This window comes from Pipistrellus kuhlii, unplaced genomic scaffold, assembly GCF_014108245.1.
Source record: "Pipistrellus kuhlii isolate mPipKuh1 unplaced genomic scaffold, mPipKuh1.p scaffold_m20_p_24, whole genome shotgun sequence".
Lineage (NCBI taxonomy): Eukaryota > Metazoa > Chordata > Mammalia > Chiroptera > Vespertilionidae > Pipistrellus > Pipistrellus kuhlii.
Genome location: NW_023425523.1, coordinates 9,917,625 through 9,939,819, shown reverse-complemented (window position 1 = coordinate 9,939,819; position 22,195 = coordinate 9,917,625). Strand labels below are relative to the sequence as shown.

At 45.9% G+C, this 22,195-nt stretch overlaps 1 protein-coding gene and 1 long non-coding RNA gene across 3 annotated transcripts in view; one reads left to right on the top strand and one right to left on the bottom strand.

The window, feature by feature from the left end:
* The first annotated feature begins 2,658 nt into the window (after positions 1-2,658).
* On the top strand, positions 2,659-17,707 carry LOC123652989. The gene is made up of 2 exons (XR_006742592.1): positions 2,659-2,694; positions 17,603-17,707. It is a non-coding gene; the product is annotated as an uncharacterized LOC123652989 (long non-coding RNA).
* A 1,348-nt stretch (positions 17,708-19,055) lies between these two features.
* The window catches only part of GDAP2 (ganglioside induced differentiation associated protein 2), a 28,051-nt gene continuing 24,911 nt past the window's right edge, over positions 19,056-22,195 (bottom strand). For both annotated transcript variants that reach the window (XM_036452730.2, XM_045586989.1), the window contains one exon: positions 19,056-21,392. Coding sequence is in view for 1 of the 2 variants with exons in the window: in XM_045586989.1 (XP_045442945.1) it covers positions 21,345-21,392 (48 nt within the window). In the remaining variant the exon portion in view is untranslated. The remainder of the gene's footprint in view (positions 21,393-22,195) is intronic.

The following is a 22,195-nucleotide window of genomic DNA, read 5'->3' as shown; positions in this document are numbered from 1 at the left end:
TGGTAGCCTCAGGCATTCCCAGACCTTCCTGGGCAGCTGAGTCCTCTAGAGTAGCAGACAATGGACCTCCGATGGGCGACCGCTGCTCCAAAGGTCTCCTTAAGCCAGTGGTTGCCAACCTCTCAGACCTCACGGACCACCAATGGCCCACAGACCACTGGTTGGTGACCACTGCTCTAGGGGACCCTTGTACAATTCTTCCTTTTGTCTCTTTCTATTTGTAAAAAGCCCTTGCTTCTTCCAGAATATCTGCATTTCCTCCCTACTCAGAGGAGGAAACTCTTGCCCTCTATCCACACAGAGGACTGTGAGGGGTAGGGTCATAGCAGGACAACTGGTTTAGTCATGCAATTCAAAATTGCTAGGTACTCCAATTAAACTTAGGCCAGTGAAATATGACATGTGCGCTCGTGTTTGGAATTATATAAGCTTCTATTATCATAGAATTTAGAATTTACATTCTTGTAGGATGGCATAAAGCCCCAAAGAAGCTGAGAACTGAAAATCCAAGCCAACTTGGCCTGTTTGCGGTGAACGTATGACTCTCACACAGGCCACCAATCCAGCCAGGAGTGGCTTGCAGGGGTCTACAGGGATAAGCTCGCCCATGGTCTCACCTTGTGGCATGGAGATAAATGCTGCTCACACCAACACCCAACTGGATGCATCTTTATTTCAGAACCAAAGGCCTCAAATAGACCATCCATATGGCAAGCCTATGACTTCCTATCCCGGAGTATGAAATGGCTTCTTGTCAAACATTTGTGAGCAACATAAATTTTCAGTTTGCTCTCCCAAGTGAATCATCAACGCCTCTTGATGAGAAGGACTCATCCAGAGAAATAAAAATACCCCAAGTCAGTTAATTAAAAGGAAATATACTAAGACATATTTCACGTTGGCGAGGAAGAAATCCTCGCATTTCAACTCTGAACTATAACAGAGCCTGCCAACTCTCAGTGGAAAGGGGGAATAATTTGATCCAGAAAGACCTAATCAGAAAAGTGTCTACCAGTTCTTCAAAGAAATTGGTGTGGAAGAGCAAGGGTTAAGGTGAGAACACTCCCAGAGGTTTCCTCACGTCAGCACTGGCATGCTGATGAAAGAGAGACTCATCTGGACAAGAGAATTCAATCTTCAATACTGAAGATTGACACACCCAGATTCAGCAAATGAGCACAGTAAGTGAAAGATTACCATGGGATTTTAGTGAATTCTTACCAAGGGTCTGTTGGATATGTGCTATGTGTTGTTAACAAAGGTCAAGTAGACTAAGGACTAGGGCGAATATATGCTAATTCAAAACTTCTCCAGAAGGTGGAAACAACACAAGTGTTCATCGACAGATGATTAGATAAGCAGAAGTGGTATATACATCGAATGGAATGTTATTCAGCTTTCAAAGGGAAGGAAATCCTGATGCATGAGACAACACAGATGAACCCATGGCACATTATGCTAAGTGAAGCCAGCCAGTCACAAGGAGACAAGCACTGGATGAGTGCACAAGCCTGAGGTCTCCAGTCAGAGTCACAAACACAAAGTAGAATGAATGGGGGTTGCCAGGGGTTGGGGGAGAGGGAAATGCAGTGTTATGAACTGAATGTTTGTGTCCCTCCAAAATTCCCATGTTGGAACCCTAACGCCCAATGTGATGGTATTAGGAAATGGGACCTTTGGGATAAGGGCTGGGGAGAGGCAGAGACAGGAGGAAGAAATGAATATTTACTCCAAGTTCAACATGAGGAAATGGCCTCCTAGGGCAGCTAAAAGAGCTGTAAGACTCACACTCTATTTTGCGCATGTCTAGAATGTACCTGGAGTTCAAGCCTAAATTTGGACACCAGATTTGAAGAGGATGTTGACCAACTAGAGAAAACTCCTAGAGGCAGATCGACTGAGTATGAGTCAGACCAGAAAGAGATGAAGGGATTTTAGGATTTTATTTTGCTTAGAGAGGAAAAACCTTGGAGTAGTGGTGACTACTCTTAAATATTTAACCTACGATCACATGGAAAGGGATTACACTTATTTCAGCTACAGAGAATCTAACCTGCTTTGGTAAAAGGAATTTTCAGGAAGGCAGATTTTCTTTCCGCAAAACCAAAGAGACCTTGCTAACAATACCATCAGAAGGCTGACCTGCCTTCTCACAGGAGTGAGTTCCCATCCCTGGAAGCAATCAAGCAGCTGTGGGTGTTTTGGGGGAGAATTCCACCATTTGGAAGAAGTAAGATCTTTCCCACTGTTAAGGTTCCGGGAATCTACACCTACCCCTGCCCTACACTCTCAGCTGTGCTACTGCGATGACAGCGGAGAAACAGCATTTGGTGATCAGTCAACTCCAGGATTCCATCTTCCGAGAATAGTTGCTTTGGGAGTAGTAAGCTTTAAGCAAAGAGCATGTAACCCTAACCTAATGTATCAAAGATTGGCAATATAGTCGACTCAACAATCTGGAGGGAAAGAGAAAGAAATAAAAATATATCAGTTTTATTAACAAAATATGATCATAATCACTGTAAAGGAATTTTTATGGCAGGAAAAGAAGTCACCCTTGCCCTATTGTCTTAAAACTGATTTCACTCCGACATTTCCTGCATTTGTCCCTCGGCACATTAGGGTTGTCTGGTGCGTGTTTTCGTGAAGATTTTTTTTTTGTGTGTGTGTGTGTGTGTGTGTGTGTGTGTGTGTGTTTTGTAAATAGTGGTAGTCAAGAAATCTTTTTATGGGAGAAGGTTGGGGCATAGATTTAGAGTTAAGAGTTAACATCCTGGCTCAGAGCAGAAGAGCTCTAAGAGCCTAGCAGTAAAGGAGTGGGAGGTGAAGGAAGAAGGGAACTGGCTGGTGAAAGGACAGAACAGAGCAAAGGACCTGCTCTTGGTGGCAATTCTCTACTTGCTGGGTCCTGTGCTAAGCCGAAGGAATGGCTGCTCCGTCCTTAGACAAAACCACAGGCCCTGCCCTCGGACACCCTTGCACCCTCTGTTGCTCCACCTCCTGCAGGGAAACCCAGCCAAGGGAACCTCCTTTTATTGCAATGTGACAAGACACACTCCCAGTTCCAGATGTTGCTGGCATCCATTGAAAAAAAAAAAAAAATTCACGAAACCATAAAGCCAAGCAGCATACTCCAGATTAATGTTTTCGATGTTTCTCTCTTTCTCTCTGAGAACTGGGACAGGGGTCTCGGTCTTCTTTAAAGCTTTCTCAAGTGAAAACTATGCGATGACAGGACAAGTTATCATTTTCAACCAGTTGCGTTAGTTGTGTTCCAATGATGTGCTAGAATACTGAAAGACCAGCAGAGTCTAGTGAACATGACCGAGGGTGCCATAGTTGGTGCTGGTGGTGGGGTGACGGGGAATTGGGATTATTCTAGTTCAATACAGTTGGGGGAAGGGGGGTTTGGATGCTATGGAGCCTCGGAAGACGTGACAAGGGGCATTTTAAGACTCGTTTCCTTACGTTAAGCTAGTGAAACTCATCAGAGTGGTTTAGGGAAATGCCCCTTGGTTAACGGAAGGGCCAACCCGTGCTAGGATCAGGTGGACCCACAGTCTGTGTCAGGGGCAGTAGGAGGAGGAAGGAACAGCTCCACACGGTACAACCCAGGGGTCTGTGTTCCCCTGGGGGACACTGTCACCTGTAATGCTCAGCTTCAGAGTCTTGGGCACTGTGGGTGCATCTGTGGGTGCCATAAGTCAAGGAAAACAGAGAGAAACTTTTTTTTTCCTGCTGTCTCCTATGCCTTCAGTCAATGTATAAATTGCTGCTCCTCCTGCCTGTAACTCTACCCCTAGCCTCCATCTCTTTGCCTGGTTCCTGCTCATCCTTTAAAATGCCTCTCAATGTTAGCCCGGTGGGAAGTCCTCCTGAGCCATCATTTCCCAAGTCCAAGTTCCCACTGCACCCAGTGCTCCATGCCTCCCGTGTGTTTAGGTCTCTCCCTTACCTAGCCCACAGCCTCTCTGAGGTCTGGACTTTGTCCTGTCCACTCTGTCCACACAGAAGGTGCTGGGCACTGTTCTTTGAATAAACAAATAAAGCAATGCCTCCCAGGAGTCTGCGGAGCAGCAGCCACAGCAGCAGAGTCGTCATCCTAAAGACACTACTTATCAGAAAGGAGCAGCGAGGCTTCTCCCAAGGACCCAGAGACTAACAGTTCCCATCAAGGTCAAGGATGCTAAAGAGAGTGCAGCCCCAGGGAAGGCTCGTCGACCATAATGCTCTTAGCACTGAATGTGCAGGGGGTGTAGCAGCTCAGAAGCAAATTCCAGAGCAGTGATAATGAGGGTCCATGGTAAGTTATGGTGTGGTTTCAAAATAGTATGGGTGAGGCCCCCAAGACATCTAAATATGGCAGTGCCTCAGAGATGCTTCCCGAGCAGGACTAGTAGGAGGCCCAGTTGATCGGGATTCTGTTGTCAGATACAGGGCAGAGTGGGAGCAACCATGGGGGTAGTCACTGAGGAGGGGGCGTGGCTTGATGTGACAGAGTGATGGGCGGAATCTGGCAGTGCTCGAGTCATGAGGTAAAGTACGTGATTTCTGGCACAGTAAGTTCCATGTGTGAGAGAATAGTAGTAGTAGTAATTATATCATCTATAATAATAATAAAAGCAATTGTGTCTTCTAATTAGACAGGGAAACTTTCCGGATAAAGCCACGGCTGCAGGGGCTGAAGCCAAGGCAGCTGCTGTGGCTGCGAGGGCCGAGCCCCTTGCACGAATTTCATGCATTGGGCCTCTAGTTATTAATATTGTGGATGAAAAAGGAGCCACATACTAACCCTGACAAGTTCAAGGGAGGCCAGCATGGCAGGTCCTACAAACTCAAAGACCAAAAGTAACCACAGAGGATAATGATCTGAACATAAAAATCCCCAACTAAGAGTGGGTCATGGCAGGTTGTCAGGCCCTCGGCCTGCAACTTCTTTGACAAAGGTCAATCCTAACGGAGCTTTTTGCATTTAAGATAATATACCCTTGAATGTCAGAGAAATCCCTTCTTTCTGGACTCACCGCATCAGAACCTCTCATTGTTACCTTGTTCCCCAAATATGATTCCCATGTGCTGTAAATCTTGGTTGTTAGCTATCCTGTACCCACCAATGTGAAAGACATATGCGTCTCTCTGCTTTTCTCTCTGTCCAGTCTCAGAGATTTCCCTGTTTTGCTTCCTCCCACCTCCCTAATCTACCACCAGTGGATTTCCTGTAACTTCCCCTTACATTTCCCCCTTGGATTCTACTGGATCAAAATAAGCTATAAAACTGCCGTTCTCCAGAGCATTTTCTCAGTCTGTTGAGATTTTGCTTCCCAGCAATTGTCAGTTTGGCTCAAGTAAACTTATAAAACTTCTCTGCAGCTTTTTATTTTTTATTTTTTATTCGTCAACAATATTATCATCAAGCCTGCAATGAAAACGGCCCTACCACTAAATGGCCAGTCCTGTGTGTGTGGAAGGGTTGACCATTCAGGACTCTCATAGTTGCATTGTGAGATGAGAGGAACAGGGAGCAAGTAGAAGTCCTGAATCCTTGATGAGACCTGGTCGCCAAAGGGTAGAGAGATCTAGTATTACACCAGTCAAGGTGCCTTACTTTAGACAAAAGTCACAGATTTGTGCTACTGAGGACACTTTTGTTTCTGTCCCAGTGGCACCAAGAGGCTCTCACTGAGAGTAGTGGTGAGAAAATTGGGGAATTGTTGCCCCATCCCACCCCCAGCTCACTCTCCTGGAGCAAGAATATCCTCTTCACTATTGGGGTGACTGTGCTGTTTTGTGGGTGCAAGATGGCAATTGTGTCTTCTTTTACTACTAACTGTGTGGTAAGGCACTCACTGATGTCTTCCAAAGGCTCAAGAAAACACGCAGTGGCTCAGTGGACAGAAGGATCCCAGGTTCCATTCCGGTCAGGGGCATGTACCTTTGTTGCGGGCACATCCCCAGTGGGGGGTGTGCAAGAGGCAGCTGATCAATGTTTCTAACTCTCTATCCCTCTCTCTTCCTCTCTGTAAAAAAAATCAATAAAATATATTAAAGAGAGAGAGAGAGAGAGAGAGAGAGAGAGAGAGAGAGAGAGAGAGAAAGAAAAAGAAAGGAAGGAAGGAAGGAAGGAAGGAAGGAAGGAAGGAAGGAAGGAAGGAAGGAAGAAAGAAAGCCACTTCCTCGGACACAATCACAGGACCTCATTCCAACAAGACTTCAGACCAGGCCGGGATAGTCTAGGTCAGAAGCTGAAATTGTTTTCTGTAAATAGCTGGAGAGTGAACATCGTAGGCTTTTTGCCGACCTCGTAGGCTCTGTCACCACTACTCAACTCTGCCATTGAAGCACACAGTAGCCCAGGCACCGTGCAAATGAATGGGTGTGACTGTGTTTCAACAAAATTTCACTTAGAGAAGGGCGGGCTGGATTTGACCCGTGGGCCATTCCGGCTGCTGACCCCTGAGTTAGAACCACAAAAGGCTGTCATTACTGTAACTGTACTTCCGCCTTGGGGCAGGTTACTGGAGTGTTCTGGCTTCCTCTGGGGAGTGAGGCTGAGGATGGTTGACCCAGAGGGCTGTAGGTCAAAGGCAGGTCAACAGCTCCCAAGGCCATCTTGCTGAAGGGAGCAAAAGGAAGAGGGACTGGTCAAGGGCATGAGGGAGAGGGAGAGGAAAAATCAAAATGCATGATGATAAAGGGACCCTGCTACCCGAGATCTGAGATGGGACACTACAGAGATTGGGAAGAAGTTCGTGGGCGTGTGGGATAAGACAGGTTGGTGGCTGGGACTTCTGCTCTAGCCAAGCTTAGCTCTGCAACCATGGAGGGCATTTGCCTGGGCCTGGGCTGAGGGTAGTGGGGTGAAGTGAACATTTTTCTGGGACTTCTCCCAGATGACTTCTCCCAGCTTCTCCTGACCAAAGCCTCCACAAAGCAGGACCAACCCTCAGCTGGTCAATGGTCTTGGGGGGTAAAGACCTGGTCCATTCCTCCTGCCATGTCCATTCCTGCACTCCCTCCTGGACCCTGCAGACTCACACGCACACAGATTTACTCTCATCTGAAGTCAATCAAACAGAAGGAGTATCAGAGGTGCCAGAGGGCAGGGCCGCTTTCCTAGCTCTGCTCCCGCTCTCCACGGTTGTAGAGCTAATCTTTACAGGCACTGGGTCCCCGGGATGGCCAAGTGGTCCTGGGGGGGTGGTGGGGGGAGGCAGTCCTGTGTGAGGTGCCCTGGGCCACTCCTGTCCTTACAAAGGTGAACATGGAGGCTGAAAGATGATGGCAACAGCTTGTGACGCGTCAGTATCGCAGTCTGGAGTCTCGCCCCGGGCTTGAGACGCCCAAGCAGTGTGGTGTGAATCCACACACGACCCCCAGAGGGTTGTGATGCAGCAACCCTCTGGCGGTGTGTCAGAGGCCCCATGCTCTGGACCTGTGTTGAGAAGGAGGAAGCCTGTGACAGTGGCTGCTCCATCTCCCAGCAGGATGAGGGTGGAGCCCCCTGGCATCGCCTTAAAGCATGATGAGAAGGAGACGCCAGAGTCAGTTGGCTGCTCCGAGGCTCCAGGGACTGGGCCTTGGAGAAGCTGATGACACCTCTCCCAAAGTCGGCTGGCACGGTCCCAGGGAACAGCAGAAAAGCCTCCTGGGAGACGGGTTCAGGCTGAATTTCATGGTCAGGCCTGACTCTCTCCCCTTTCTGCTTCCCTCACCCTAAATTAACAGGGGAGGTGAACATGGCTCAGACCTGCCCAGAACTGCTCTGTCTGAACAACCTCCATGGTGTCACCCAACAGGAAGCTGGTGCACCTTTCCCTGGTGCTAGAGGATAGGCTGCTGTGTATGCCGGGCCTGGGGAGCCCCCTGCCGATGACAGGAACCCCGGGGCACAGGTTTCTGGGCCACACTACTTCTCCCCTCTCTCCTGGGAAAGAAAACCCAGTGGACTGTGTTTCCCACAGCCCTGTGGGCAGGCAGATCCAGTTTGAGATCCACCTGTGATCTGTCTCTGGGAAGCTGTGGGACCAGATTACCCAAGATTCTGGATCAAAGCTCACACAACCAGCCCTGGCCAGTGTGGCCTATTCACCAAAGCATCATGGGTTGGATTCCAGGGCAAGGGCACATACCTGGATTGCAGGTTCCATCCCTCATGCAGGAGGCAACCAGCTGTAACATCAATGTCTCTCTTTCTCTCTCCCTTTCTTCTCTTCTCTAAAAATCAATGGGGGGAAAATCCTTGGGAGAGGAGTAACAACAACAAAAGCTCACAGCCACACAAGGAAAACACCTAACGTTTTCCTACAAAAAGGTGAGAGATGGAATGGGAAGATGAGTAGGTTCTAGTGTCTCCCTTAACCTTACCCTATGACCAAAGGTCACAGAGCGTGCAGCTGAGTGTTGCTGATACCCCAGGGGGAGTCAGCCTAAGGTCAGAGGTCAGATGTCTGTGAACAAGGCTTCTCAAACTCTTCGTCCCCCTTCTTAGTCCTGGACAGAGAGCATGGCCCTAGAATCCTGTGTGTCCTGTGACAAAACATTGCTTCTCCGATGGCCAGTCCCTTCTGTGTGAGATGCTTTCCTGGCGTGCTCCTTCACCGATGGGGCTGGGAGAGAGGATCACCCATTGTCTCCTCACAGGGTCGCCGTAGTCCAGAGGCCGGCCCTCAGCTTTGCTGGGGTGGGAACTTCATTCCCTAAGTTCCTCATAGAGGAGCAGGCCGTGGAGAACAGAGTCTCTCAGAGAGATCCTGAGTGGCAATGAGGGGCGTCTTATCAGGGAGGACCACTGCCGCCCAGCCTGTTCTCGGGTGTCCGTGAGGAGGATGCTAGCACCTAAGGTAGCTATTCTCCATGTGGACAGGAGCTGAGCAAAGTTCCGGGTGTGTTCGTGTTCTCGGGGAGTAGCTTCTGCATACACAAGCGCTGTTCTCGAACCCAGGGGCTCCTTCTCCGACTCCCATGGTCCTCCTCCACCTGTGCTACCAGCTTTGCCTCGGACTTCACAGGGCACCATGGAGTTGACAGCAATGTTCTTTACAAGCTGGTGCTTCCCAGCATTTTCTGCATGGGGTACCCGATCACAGCAGCAATGTCTGCAGGGCATCCTGGGGTGGCCTGACAGAAGGACTCCTCCAGCACCCCAAGTCCTGCCCTGCCACCCTAAGTTTTCAAGGGAGTAAAAGTCCCCTTTCCACCCCCCACCCGTGGCTCATTGCTGCCCCTCAGGGGGCTTTGGCATGGCCGTGGGAAAGCTCTGGCACCTGCCACAATCTTCGCCTCAAGATTGGGGAGTATTTCGTGGAAACGGTACGTACTCCAGTCTCATCAGCAACATCCATGTTAGGATCTGACTCTTGCAATGCTGAGTCTTGGGGGGTTTGTTTTATTTTCCTGACTCTGCCACCCCTCCCCCCACCCCTAATCTGGAATGCCTTCTCTAGAGAATACTTTTCTATCCTCTCCAAATCCCATCTTCAAGCTGAGGCCCCCAGCTCCCAATGGCTCGCAGCTGTGTCCTTGACTAGGCAATGCCCTTGGCAGAGAACTGCCTGGCCCAAGAATAAGGCCCCTCCAGGGGGTGGCTCACGGCCAGTGGCTGACTAACCCAGGACGTAAAGGTCAGGTTCCCTTGCTTCAGTTGCAAATAACTGAAAGCTCGTCCCAGCTCCAGAGCTCCCTGTAGGGCCGTCTAAGGCCTCCGTTACAGCCATACTGGGGTCAGCTTCTCCCTCTGACCAGTCCTATAGGGGTCTCAGAAGCAACCCACGGAAACATGCAATGCTCTGCTTCCAGGGAGCCCAATCTAAGCCGCACTCTCTCTCTCTCTGGGGTCTCTTTAGCACTTAGTACCATATACCTGTCCCCGCATATAAGGACCAGATTTACATAAGCACAGAGCACATTGTCACAGTTCACCTGATAGTGCGAGGACTGGTGAGCAGCTAGAACTTCTGGGGAAGGGTAATAATTCAAAAGGAAAAAACTCGGAGCTTCACTGTGAGAAAGGAGGGGGAACCCAGAGAGACCACAAGGTTATCTACCTCTTCCAGGACAAAAAGTCCCCTCTCTTTCTGAGCCTCCCTTCCTTCATAGGACAGAGTTTCCACCTTCTAGATTGTTCTCCAAGGCAGTGAGTGGTTCTCCAAGCTGAGCGTGCAGCCGAACCTCTCTGGAAAGATGGCGGAAGCCCAGATGCGGGGCCCCACCCCTGTTTCTCACTCGGTAGGGCAGGCTGGGGCTGAGTGCATTTCTAACGGGTCCTCCCTCGCCTGGTGATGTGAGCACCAAGGCTGGGGGCCTGGAGAGGCTGTTTGCCCCTCAGATGGAAGCAGTACCAGTTCACAGCTCACCACACTGTGGTATTGTCACTCGGGTCACTTTAAAGAATTAATTCAGCTTCCTTTTAAAACACACACACATAAAAATATATATATTTTATTTCAGAGAGGAAGGGAGAGAAACATCAATGATGAGAATCATTGATCAGCTGCCTCCTGCACGCCCCCTACTGGGGATGGAGCCTGCAACTCGGGCATGTTCCCTGACCAGGAATCAAACCATGACCTCCTGGTTCATAGATCGATGCTCAACCACTGAGCCACACCAGCCGGGCTAATTCCTCCTCTTTACTTGCTTAATGAGAAGCTCCCTGAGAGGGAAGAGCATTCCCAGCTGAGGTCGAACTATCCAAAGCTAAATTTTATGTGAAAAGAGCTCACTTTTGCCCTGGCCTGCTTGGCTCACTGGATAGAGCATCGGCGTGCGGACTCAAGGGTCCCAGGTTCGATTCCTGTCAAGAGCATGTACCTTGGTTGCGGGCACATCCCAGTAGGAGTGTTCAGGAGGCAGCTGATGGATGTTTCTCTCTCATCTATGTTTCTTGCTCTCTATTCCTCTCCCTTCCTCTCTGTAAAAATCAATAAAATATATACATATATATATATATATATATATATATATATATATATATATATATATATATATATAAATTTTTTTTTTTTTAAAGAAAGAAAAGAGCTCACTTTTACCCAGAGGCGACTGCAAAGATCAGAAACCAAACAGGTTGGGTTTACAGCAAGCTCTTCCAGGCAGGAGGGGGAGGGAAGAAGCCTTTGGAGAGGGTCTTTCTCGAAGACTCGGCTACCTGAAGAGGGTCTGGGATGCTGTGACAGGGCCAGGCGCTGAGCCTCAGCCCCCTGGGGGTGTGGGGAAAGTGCTGCAACCTTGTGAGGCGCCACCAGGTCACCGCACTGGGGGCTGCCCCGCTGGCAGCACCGGCCCGCTCTGGCCCCGGGCCTCGCCACCCAGGCTGTTTCGACTGGCCGTCTGACTGGCCATCGTGGAGGTCTGCGGGCCCGGCGTCAGGGCGCTCCCTTCCCCAGAGCCGAGTGTCTGGGATGCTGAGCGGCCTGCCAGTTCCCACGCACGCCTCCGGGCTGTGACGCTGCCTGCTGGCCCGGCCGCTCTCCCTGTGCTGGGCTGGACCATGCCCGGGACTATCTGTCCTCTGGAAGCACTCGGGCGCTGTGTGGGACCGGGAAAATCTGCAAAGAAACCTTCCCTATCCCTCAGGGCAGCTGGACCCATCCTTAGAGCAGCAGAGCAGCTCAGGACCCCGAGGGGCCTTCCGGGGCCATGCAGTTCAGCTCCTTCTCTTCCCCCTCTCCGGCGCCTCCCCCCAGGAGTGAGGATGGCATTTCACAGTCGGCAAAGTGCTGCCGAGTCCATTCCATTTTCCCGCACGTGCAGCTGTGTCTGTGGGGAAGCCCTGGGGACCCCTCCTCACAGGCCTGGCCCCCCGACCTGCAGGCCACCCTTCCCGCCACCCTCTCTCTTCAGCACTTCCGCTGAGTCTAGAACTTGCTCTGCAGACACATGGTTCACGGGCTCCTCTGAGGAGGATTGCGTCCAGAGAATCAGGAATCTCGCAGCCCTTCTCCCTGGAAGGTCTGCCCTCCGTTGGCAGAGCCTGCTGTAGGGCGGCGGGCAAGGAGAGGAGTCTGCGAGCAAGTGGAGTGCCTTCCCTGGGACCCAACGCCCTTTTGCTCTCTGTGTCTTCTGTCCCACTCAAGTCCATGAGCAGCACATGCAAGAGGAAAACCAAGCCCCATCCTCACTCAAGCCCACTCCCGGCTAAAGGAGCTGTCATCACAAGATGCCTACTGTGTGCCCGGCAGTCTTAAAGAGGAGATACGCTTCATCCCATTTTGCACTTGAGAAAGTGGAGACTTGGGAGGCTAAACCACTTGCCAAGGTCACAACTTGTAAATAGCAAGACAGACTCAACTCCAGTCTGACTGCAAACCACACTCCTCTTCTCGCTAGACCACAGTGCCTCTTAAAAGAGGTCAAATCGGTGACTCACTTCGCCGGGACGCACTTCCTGCTCCTTTCCCGTCCTCTGCCAGAACGAAGCAGTGCGGAGGCCACAGGTCCCGAGAGAGGACCCTGGTCCCTTCCCAAGTCATTCTGCGGTTGTCTCGTGTATAACATGAAGATGAAGGATCGCCATTCAGATGAGGAGAGATGACATCTGTAATGCCCCGAGAGCTAGAAAGAGCCCTTCTCCCTAGATCGGAAGTAGAAGCTTAAAACGGGTGGGAATCCTTTTCTGATGGACACGACCCCACTGAATCACCTGCTTCCTGTGAATGCCTTGAGCATGAGCAATGGCTTTTCAGAGAAACTGGGCATTGGCTTCGTGTCCTCAGGTGGATTGTGCACGAGGCAGGGGCTGCCTTCCCTATTCCTTCTATCCCAATGAAGAGCTTCATTGAATAAGAGCTCAGCAAGTCCAGGGCGGGGGACTGACTCAAAATTTGCTGGGAAAGTCTCGTAAGTCCAAAAAGTGCAAATTAGGTCCGGAAGGAGCCATGTCCCTCAGTGGATTAGTGAGGAATACTGGGGCTGCAGGGACTGGCCGGAGCCTGAAACCCCAATGCTTAGCCATTCTGAGAGGGCGGGAGTAGGTTTGCTCTCTGTGTTAGGGGTGGCAGGGTGCGGTGTACCCAGTCGTCAACATTTCTGGGCTGCAGCTCTGCAAGGCATTTCACTTCCTTAAATCAGCTTTTACACGTGATGGTGCTCAGCTAGGTTGTTGTGAGATGATGATTTCCAGCTCATACGTGTCGTATCACAGACAAGAGGCTAATTTTAACATACAAACCACCTCCTACACATCAACTAAAAAAAAAAAAAAAAAGCCCATAACCCAACAGAGAGGGTGAAGGGTACAATCAGACAATTCACCGAAAAGAAAAATAATGAGAAACTTGTAAAGAGAAAGGGCAATGCGAGGTGAAACCACATGTCATGTTTCTCACAGGCAGATCGAAAATAATCAGCGTTGCCTAACTCGCGGTGTAGCTAGGAGCAGGAGGAAGCCAGCACTCTCACATGGAGGGGATCCTCTCGGGAGGACAATCTGGGGATGTCTATTAAAATGAAAACCCCACATACCCTACCCTACAGAAACTCATTCATGAGAAATCACCTGTGTAAAAGCATCCATGCAGCATTTCTGTAAGGTCCATGGCTTTAACACAACCTCACTGTCCATCTGTAAGTTGTTATTTAACTAAGCTATGGTATACTGAATTGCCATACAAAGCAACAGTAGCATCTTTTATTTTTAAATATATATATATGTGTGTGTGTGTGTGTGTGTGTGTATATATATATATATATATATATATATATATATATATATATATATATATAAAATTGATTTTTTTACAGAGAGGAAGGGAGGAGAGTCAGAAACATTGATGACTGAAACATCAATCAGCTGCCTCCTGCACACCCCCACCATGGACTCATGGGGTATCCTTAGGGAACAACTGCCTCTCACGATTAATCCGGATATTGGAGGCCTGCAGATTTCAATGGCATGTTCAAATGCTGGCCCTGTCACTGAGACGCTGGGCCTTATCGCTTTGTGCCTCAATTTCCTGTCTGTAGAGTGGAGAGAATAAAAGGTCAAGTGTTTGTGTTTATAAGAATTCCTGACATGTAGTTGGGAGAATCAAGTGTTTGTGTTTATAAGAATTCCTGACATGTAGTCAGGGATTGTAAATACTGGCTGTGGCTCTTTACCTCACCAGCTCACTCAGCCTCCCATGGGCTTATCACTGCCTACTGATTCTTTCCCTTTCTTTCTCTTTATTGAATTTATTGGGGTGACATTGGCTAACAAAATTATATAGTTTTCAGCCAGTTTGGCTCAGTGGTTGAGCATCGACCTATGAACCAGGTGGTTACAGTTCATTTCCCGGTCAGGGCACATGCCCAAGTTGCAGGCTCATCCCCAGTGTGGGGCATGCAGGAGGCAGCCAATCAAGGATTCTCTCATCATTGATGTTTCTCTCTCTTTCTCCCTCTCCCTCTCTCTCCTGACATCAATATAAAAAAAAATAATAATAATATATTATTAAAAAAAAAATATATATATATATATATAATTTAAAATTACATAGTTTCCAGGGTACATTTCTATAACACATCATCTGTATATTGTATTGTGTGTTCCACAACCCAAGTCAAGTCTCCTTCCATCACTATGTATCACCCCTACCATTTGCTCTCCTACTTCCCCCCACCCCTCCTTCCCGCTGGCAATCACCATGCTATTATCTGTGTCTACTGAGTTTTGGGGTAGTTTCCCCCCCCCCCCCCTTCTTTCACCTTTTTCACCAAACCCCACTACCCTTCTCCCCTCTGACAGCTGCCAGTCTCTTCTCATCTATGAGTCTATTTCTATTTTGTTTGGTAATCTATTTTGTTCATTAGATTCTACATATGCGTGACATCAGCTAGCCTTCCATTGGCTATTCAGGATGATCTATAACTTCGTTGCAGTTCTGGTTTGTTCACACCTCACTAGAACCATGACCAAATAAGGACTTCCTGTGTAGAAGGATGGCCGAGTAGTCTCCTTGGAAGAGCCTCCAATTCAATGAAAGCTTTAGTCTCTTAAAGGCTCAACTGCAACTGTCACAGGACCAGTCCCACGTGATGATCTGGGAGGGAAGGAAGTGTTAAAGTTTTAAGACAAGAAAGTACAGTATTGCTGTCTGTAGGTCACCTAGTAGAAAGGTCAGGACTAAGAATTCTCTGCTGGAATGTGTTTGTTTTTAATACTTCACAGCAAATTGAGATCCTTCAAGTGAAATAATAATTTGGTTCAAGAGGTGGCCAAATCTTCTGGCCTTCATTGCTGAACACGATGTCCTGGTCTACTCCAACTCATTCAATGACATATCTGTTGGAGGAAGCTTGACATTTTCATCGCTTCTTTTTTTCTGTCTTCAGATTGGTTGCCAACTGTTGCTAACAATGCAACAGGATGCAATCCCCGAGCAAAACTCACAGGACTTCATGAACCGCTTCTGTTGCATTGTGTCCTCTTCAGGAATTTGTCTTGGCTAAGCCCTTGCAATTATGATGTTAGATGTGAGCTGCAGAGGCCAATCTTAAAAGATGTAATTCTGGTAAATCCTGACAATAGCTGCCGTCCGGGGGTTGGCCATCTTGATTTATAAAGGACAGGATGATGATGATACTTGATGAATTGGATATGGTGCGTTGTGGTTTACAATTCACCCTCAGCTGCATGGTGAGCTAATAAAGTATAATTATAAGAAGAGAGTGAAGCCTAGAGACAAAGGCCAGATAGGAAACCGAGAAGCTGGGGCTCAAACCCACGTCTTCTAACTGGAGAGCTTGTGTTCTTTCAGTAACTCTACCAAGTTATGTGCTTTCGACAAAGACAAGAAAAATAAAAAGAATCTTTAATCCTTAACACACAGTGCACTGCTAAGCCTTTCTTTCTAAACCAGGCCAGGCTCTCCCTCACTTGCCAAAAAATGCATTTTTGATAAAAAAAAATAGATATATTCATCCTTTATATTTTTATATCAATATCTCTCTTAACACCAAAAGTCATTTAGAGACTTAGGGCAAGGCATTGATTTTCCTGCCTTCTCGTCTTCCCACTCCCCACCCCCAGTTCTAATGCATGGCTTTGCAGCTGCATGCCTACTTATTTCTCCCATCACCCAATGAGAGAAAACAGCAAAATAATAATAATAATAATAATAATAATAATAATAATAAACCAAGCCCGCATGTATGTTTGTTCATTTTTCAGAACTCTATAATTTATTTAGAAAACTAGGAAAAGATAGAAGACTTACTAAAATTTATTTTAAAGAATTGTTATAGCAAGTTTTTCAAATATGCTTCACCAAGTTAAGATGCTTCCGTACTATTTCTCAAAACTACCAGGGAACATCAGGATAATACTGGTTGGGGGGAAATTCATTTTCTGCAAAAACTGTCTCACCATTCAGGGCGAACTCCATGCTATCATTAGTTACAGATCATAAATGTGCAAGATGATAGATACACTGGCCTCATGGCCCCACTGTCCCTTTACTGACCACACCTAGCATAACTTGTAAATAAAGTTTGTATTTATTTTGTGTCAATTTGGTGATTAGCACATTCACACAATTATTAAAAAGAACCTTAGCCATTTCCCCTCCACAGAAACATTAATTTTATAATAAATATTGAGAAAATATGATTTAAGACTAAAAACTTATACGCAACTGATATTGATGGTCTTTATTAATAATTATTTTTCATAAGAGCATGAGCTTTGGAGTCAGACTTGAATTTTGATTTCACTACTCAATATATAAAATGATATAAAGACCTTACCAAATGTTAGTTATTTTTTCTAATAAAGGCGATGATAACTACCACTTATAAACACTATGCATAAAAAAATAAAAATAAGCACTATGCATGCTTCATGAACATTATTGCATTCATCTCTGTTAATTATTCAAGGAGAATTATTATCCCTACTTAATATGAAAACCGAGGCTCAGAAAAGGTTGAGAAGCATGCCTAAGGTCTGAACCCAGATATGTGAGAAACCACAGCACCGATACTACTAACCACCATTAAAAATTCTGTGGGGATATTCTGGGTACCTACATTAAAATTTGAAAACATTTATTCATAAAGATACATGTACCCCTATGTTTATTGCAGCATTATTCACAGTGGCCAAGACATGGAAACAACTGGCATGTCCTCTGAGAGATGACTGGGTAAAGAAGATGCGGTACATATACACAATAGAATACTACTCTCCATAGAAAAGATGAAATACTGCCTTTTGGGACAGCATGGATAGATTTTGAGAATATCATATGAAGTGATATAAGTCAGACAAAAAAATGTCAAGAACCACATGATTTCATTGATAGGTGGGATATAAAACCACATGATTTCACTCATACGAGGAAAGCAACAAATGAACAAATGAGGAAAACAAATAAAAACTCAGACAGTATGGTGGTCACCAGAAAGAGTAAAGGGTCAAGGGGGTCAAATATGTGGTGAGGGCAGGAGAACTGACCTTGGGTGATAAGCACACAATGCAATATACAGAAAGGTATACATATCGTACACTTGAAACCTATATAATTTTATTAGCCAATATCATCCCAATAAATGTAATTAAAAAGTTCTTGTGGGGAGATAGAAGGAGGGAGAGAGAAAAGGAAGGAAGTGTGTGTATGGTTAGTTAGGTCTACTAGGCAATCCTTATAATTTCTGAGTTTTTTATTTTTTTATATGACCTAGATTACAGATAGAACCTTCCTTGATTCTTCATGGGCTCAGGCAATCACAAACCAAGAATCAATCATCTACCATGAGGTTATACCAAATTGTCAGAACAACTAAAAAAGTCTCCTGCATGTTAATGATAATGACCATAGCTTAAGGGAACCACAATCAGAAACTTTTTAGCTAATCCCAATCTTAGTCTTTTTGGCCCTTAATACAATCCGTCCACTGCAACTAGAACCATCCAAGTCTCCTTTCTAATACTTCAAAATCTAACAGTTTTTGTTCATATAGTAGGCAATGTAAATTCTATATACATACATACACACTGTACCAAGGGAAACAAAAACAAAAAAAATGGGTTTTAGCTTATATTGAAGCTACACTTTATCGCTTTCCTATTAACTGTTGCAAAGAAAAGTTTAAACCATTACTTACAGTTTGAATTCATTAAACAATATCTGAACAAATAGAAAACAAATAGAAATAGCTAACCATTTTTGTCTACTAAAGTGATTATACTCATCCATCTCTACAAATAGGAGATATTTTAATCCTTCTAGATTTCAGATATTTGATAAAAAAATCTATATCCATTTTTCTTATCAAAAATATTCTGAAAATTCTCTGTTGACCACTCTCAAACTACTGGAGATGGATTGCTTAAAAAAATAAAAAATAAATAAATAGAGCACCAGCCAATGAACTAAGATATATATTAAAGCAAAATCTTTAACATATGAACCACTTTGGCCTCTGAACATTACAATCTAATAAAAACTGAGCTTTTTTCAAGAGGTTATTTTTGGCCATAACAAGTTTGGCTCAGTGGATAGAGCGTCGGCCTGCAGACTCAAGGGTCCCAGGTTCGATTTCGGTCAAGAGCATATACCTTGGTTGCGGGCACATTCCCAATGGGAGGTGTGCAGGAGGCAGCTGATTGATATCTCTCTCTCATTGATGTTTCTAACTATCTCTCTCCTTTCCTCTCTGTAAAAAAATCAATAAAATATATATATATATTTTAAAATAAGAGGTTATTTTGCTGTCATGAAACTTAGATATAGATGAGTTCAGAAGAATCCAAATATATGCTGATGCAAGAAAGATACCTGTTTTAAAAATCATATTATGCCTTGCATGAATTAATTAATGGATTAATTTAGTGTCTTGTAAGTTGTTTCTTCAATTCAACTAAACATTTGGCATGACCACAGTTTAACTGAATTAAGGACTGGGTGGTGCTTTGAATTAACATCAGATGCTAGCGGTCATCCCCACCCAGTCACCCTTTCATCCTCAGGCCTGTCCTTGAACATGGCATGTGTTGTCCAGGCATCCACCGCTCCACAGAGGCAGATAGACTCTGAGCATTACTTAATTGTTTCAATATTGAGGTCACTGTGTTCCACTCCTGGGATCTCAGTACATGGAGAAACAACTTCATTCATTACGTAACACTTCAGGCAGCATAACAGCACGAACTTGGTCCCACACCAAACTCTGTTTCATTGAGAAGAGCAGCCTTTAGCTCTAGTCTCCATTTAATTATGAAATTTGGTTGACATGTACATAGTCCTATACAATCTTTCTATTCTAGGACATCAATTGAACTAGAATCTCAGTCTATGGAGACTCCTGCTTACGTCACTGGTATACACACTACAAAGGGACATCCTTTCAAAATGATTGCCTAGAAGAAATTGTACATGTAAATGTATTACCATTCAAATGGCGAAGTAAGTTGTGGCCTCTGTTATCTACAGAGGAAATGTTTTGGGCCAGGGGCCAATGTGAAGGAGCCAAGCCCCGCTTTAACCAAGAAAAATTGGCATATTTTTATAACCGCCTCCAGGGAAAAGATGCCTCACACATGACCTAACAATTGCCTGGAACAGATGAAGTTAATTTTTCAGAGTCTCAAGGCTCAAGGCTCATGGGGTTAAGGGATTACTATTCAAGAGGGAGCTTAACACCAGATATCTGACTGGCTCGCTGGACCCCCTGACCTAAGTCATCAGGAAGTCCTTAACAAGCAAGCAATACATAGGAACCAGCGGTTTTGATTTCCCAAGGAAAGCAAATGTGTCCACTACACGCAGAAGACAGGTGCACGTATCTTAGAAATGCAAAGCCCCGTTTCATTTATATGGGAACATCAGGGATGCAGTTAACACAACAACCAAAGGGGACTTCTCTATCACAAACAACGAGAAGTTGTTTCTTTTGCTTCCACTGAAGAATTAATTTGGGCAAAGGGAACAGACCCTGGGAAGCACCGATCCTGAGCACTCCAGACCAGAAGATGTCTACACTTGCTTCTCCAAAATGCCAATGGGCATGCCAGGGCGAAGGAGGTGGAGGGGACGGAGATACCCAGATGGAAATGATAGTGGTGTGACCTTAATTGAAGAAGAAATGCTTAACATGTCTAGCAGATGTCTCATTAAAGTGCAGCTCTGGGGGAGGAGGAGGCCAGAAGAAATCTGAACGAAGAGGAAGGAGGTCCACAGGGTTGGGATTTTTGCTCCAACAGCTCTTGTCCCCCCAAAAAAGAAAGTCACTCTAAAGATTCCAAGGACAAGAGGAATGGCTTGTAGCACTCCCTCGAGCATATGTATTATCACTGAGAAAGCTAACTGAAGACCCCCTGCCCCCAAACTCCCCTAGCGTTCTTCATCCAGAGTCATCAAAGCCCTTTCTACATGCCGCCCTCATGGTAGCTCTGGGAGGTAGGGAGCATAATTCTACTTTTACCCATAAGCAAGCTAAGGCACAGGGAGAGCCTGAGAGACAAACGTGAGTTCGAATTTTATTCCATGCGCACACTCCCTCCATACTGATGTGGGCAACTAGGAAGGGTCCTTACAGGGGACAATTCTAAGAGCCAAACATGACTCTGGGAAGACAGTACATCTCCTAAGGCGCCCTGACTGAGTCCAGGAGATGCCCTCCAGGTCAGGTGCCAATATGCATGGCCCTCTTGAGGAGACCGAATCACCATGATTATAGGAAAAAGGCTACCTACCACCTTCCTGTTTCCCCCACTGCTGAGACCACAACAATCTTAACAAACCATATGCTCCAAGGAACTTCAGTTCTTAAATCTTCGTCTCAACTGGTGCAGTAAAATTCCAAGACCTATATTTCGCTAATGATGTTGACGTTTCTCATCAGATCATTTCCAAATCCTTGGTCCCAGACAATTCTCTTTTATCATAATCACCTCATCTGTATAAAACGTGATGCCAGGATCTGAAGCAAATAATGCATCCGGTCAGCATATACTGGTTCTATGTATTTTGAGACAGGCTCAAGTACACAAAGGAAGCGTGCAATGTTAAGGAGAGGATGTGAGTGACATGGGTGGCTTGTCGAATGGAGAATCCAGGGTCCTTTCAGGAAACTGAAGATACTCAAAAGTTGCTCCTCGATTTCTTATGAACAACCCTCCACAAGTGAACATTTCCATTTGATATAATACAAATATACAAAGTTAAAATAAGTGTGCAATTCAGAATGGCCTACCATTTTCAGATTGCGTATAGTGCCAGAAAATATACAGTCAATAAAAAAATACCAGAGAGGCGGGCACAAAAGGCTCTCTGGATCTGTACGCAAAAATGAGTTATCACTTCAGCAGGAAGTGATCTGTGGAGAGGGTGGTGTCCTTGAAACCAGAGCTGGGAGATGGCAGGTCACAAGTCTGGTGATGAAGGATACGATGTATAGAAAGGCCCATTTTCCTGTGGAAAGAAAGAAAGACAAGAACCCTACGTCATAAGATCCCTTTTACTGGGAACTTAAAAGAAAAGGATTTAGAGTCAACGACTTCATACATATAAAACGTCTAGCGCAAGCCATCAGAGCAGTTCCCTGGTAACAAGGGTTGGTGCACAATAGGTAGAGGTGAGCAGGATGATATGATTGTTTTAATAACATGACCACTTACTGAATATTCTAAATGCTAGAAACTTTATCAGCATTTTTCTTTCCTTATCCCTTTACATCCTCCCAGAATGCTCTGAAGTAGGTGACAACCTCATTTTACAGAAAAGGAACGTGAGGCTCACAGAGACCACCTAGCTAGTCACCAGCAGAGCCCGTGTTTGAATCCACGGCCAATAGAACACAGCGCACAGATTCTTTGTTGTTAGACTGCGTTATCTTACTGTGCGCTGAATCTTAATATAGAGTCAGAGAACAAAAGGAACGGTCGCTGAAGCATTTAATAACCATAACTTTCTTGGCAGAAATGAGTCTTCTCCATTCCATGCCTGAACATCCAGGCTTGTACCAATGGCAGGTCTCAGGGTGCTTAGTTCAAGATCAAAATAGAGAATTAAATGCCAGAGCTTTAATGGCAAATATAGAAAGCACCGCATCCATGTCAAGGAAGTTTCTTGACCTCATTCTGGCTAAGTTTATCTTAATAAAAAACAAAGCAGTTAACTTTATAGGAGATGGACTCCAGATTCCACTTATAAGATTGAAGATTCACTTCTCATTTTTAAAGAAAGCATTTCTTTTGACAAACAACGTATTTTTC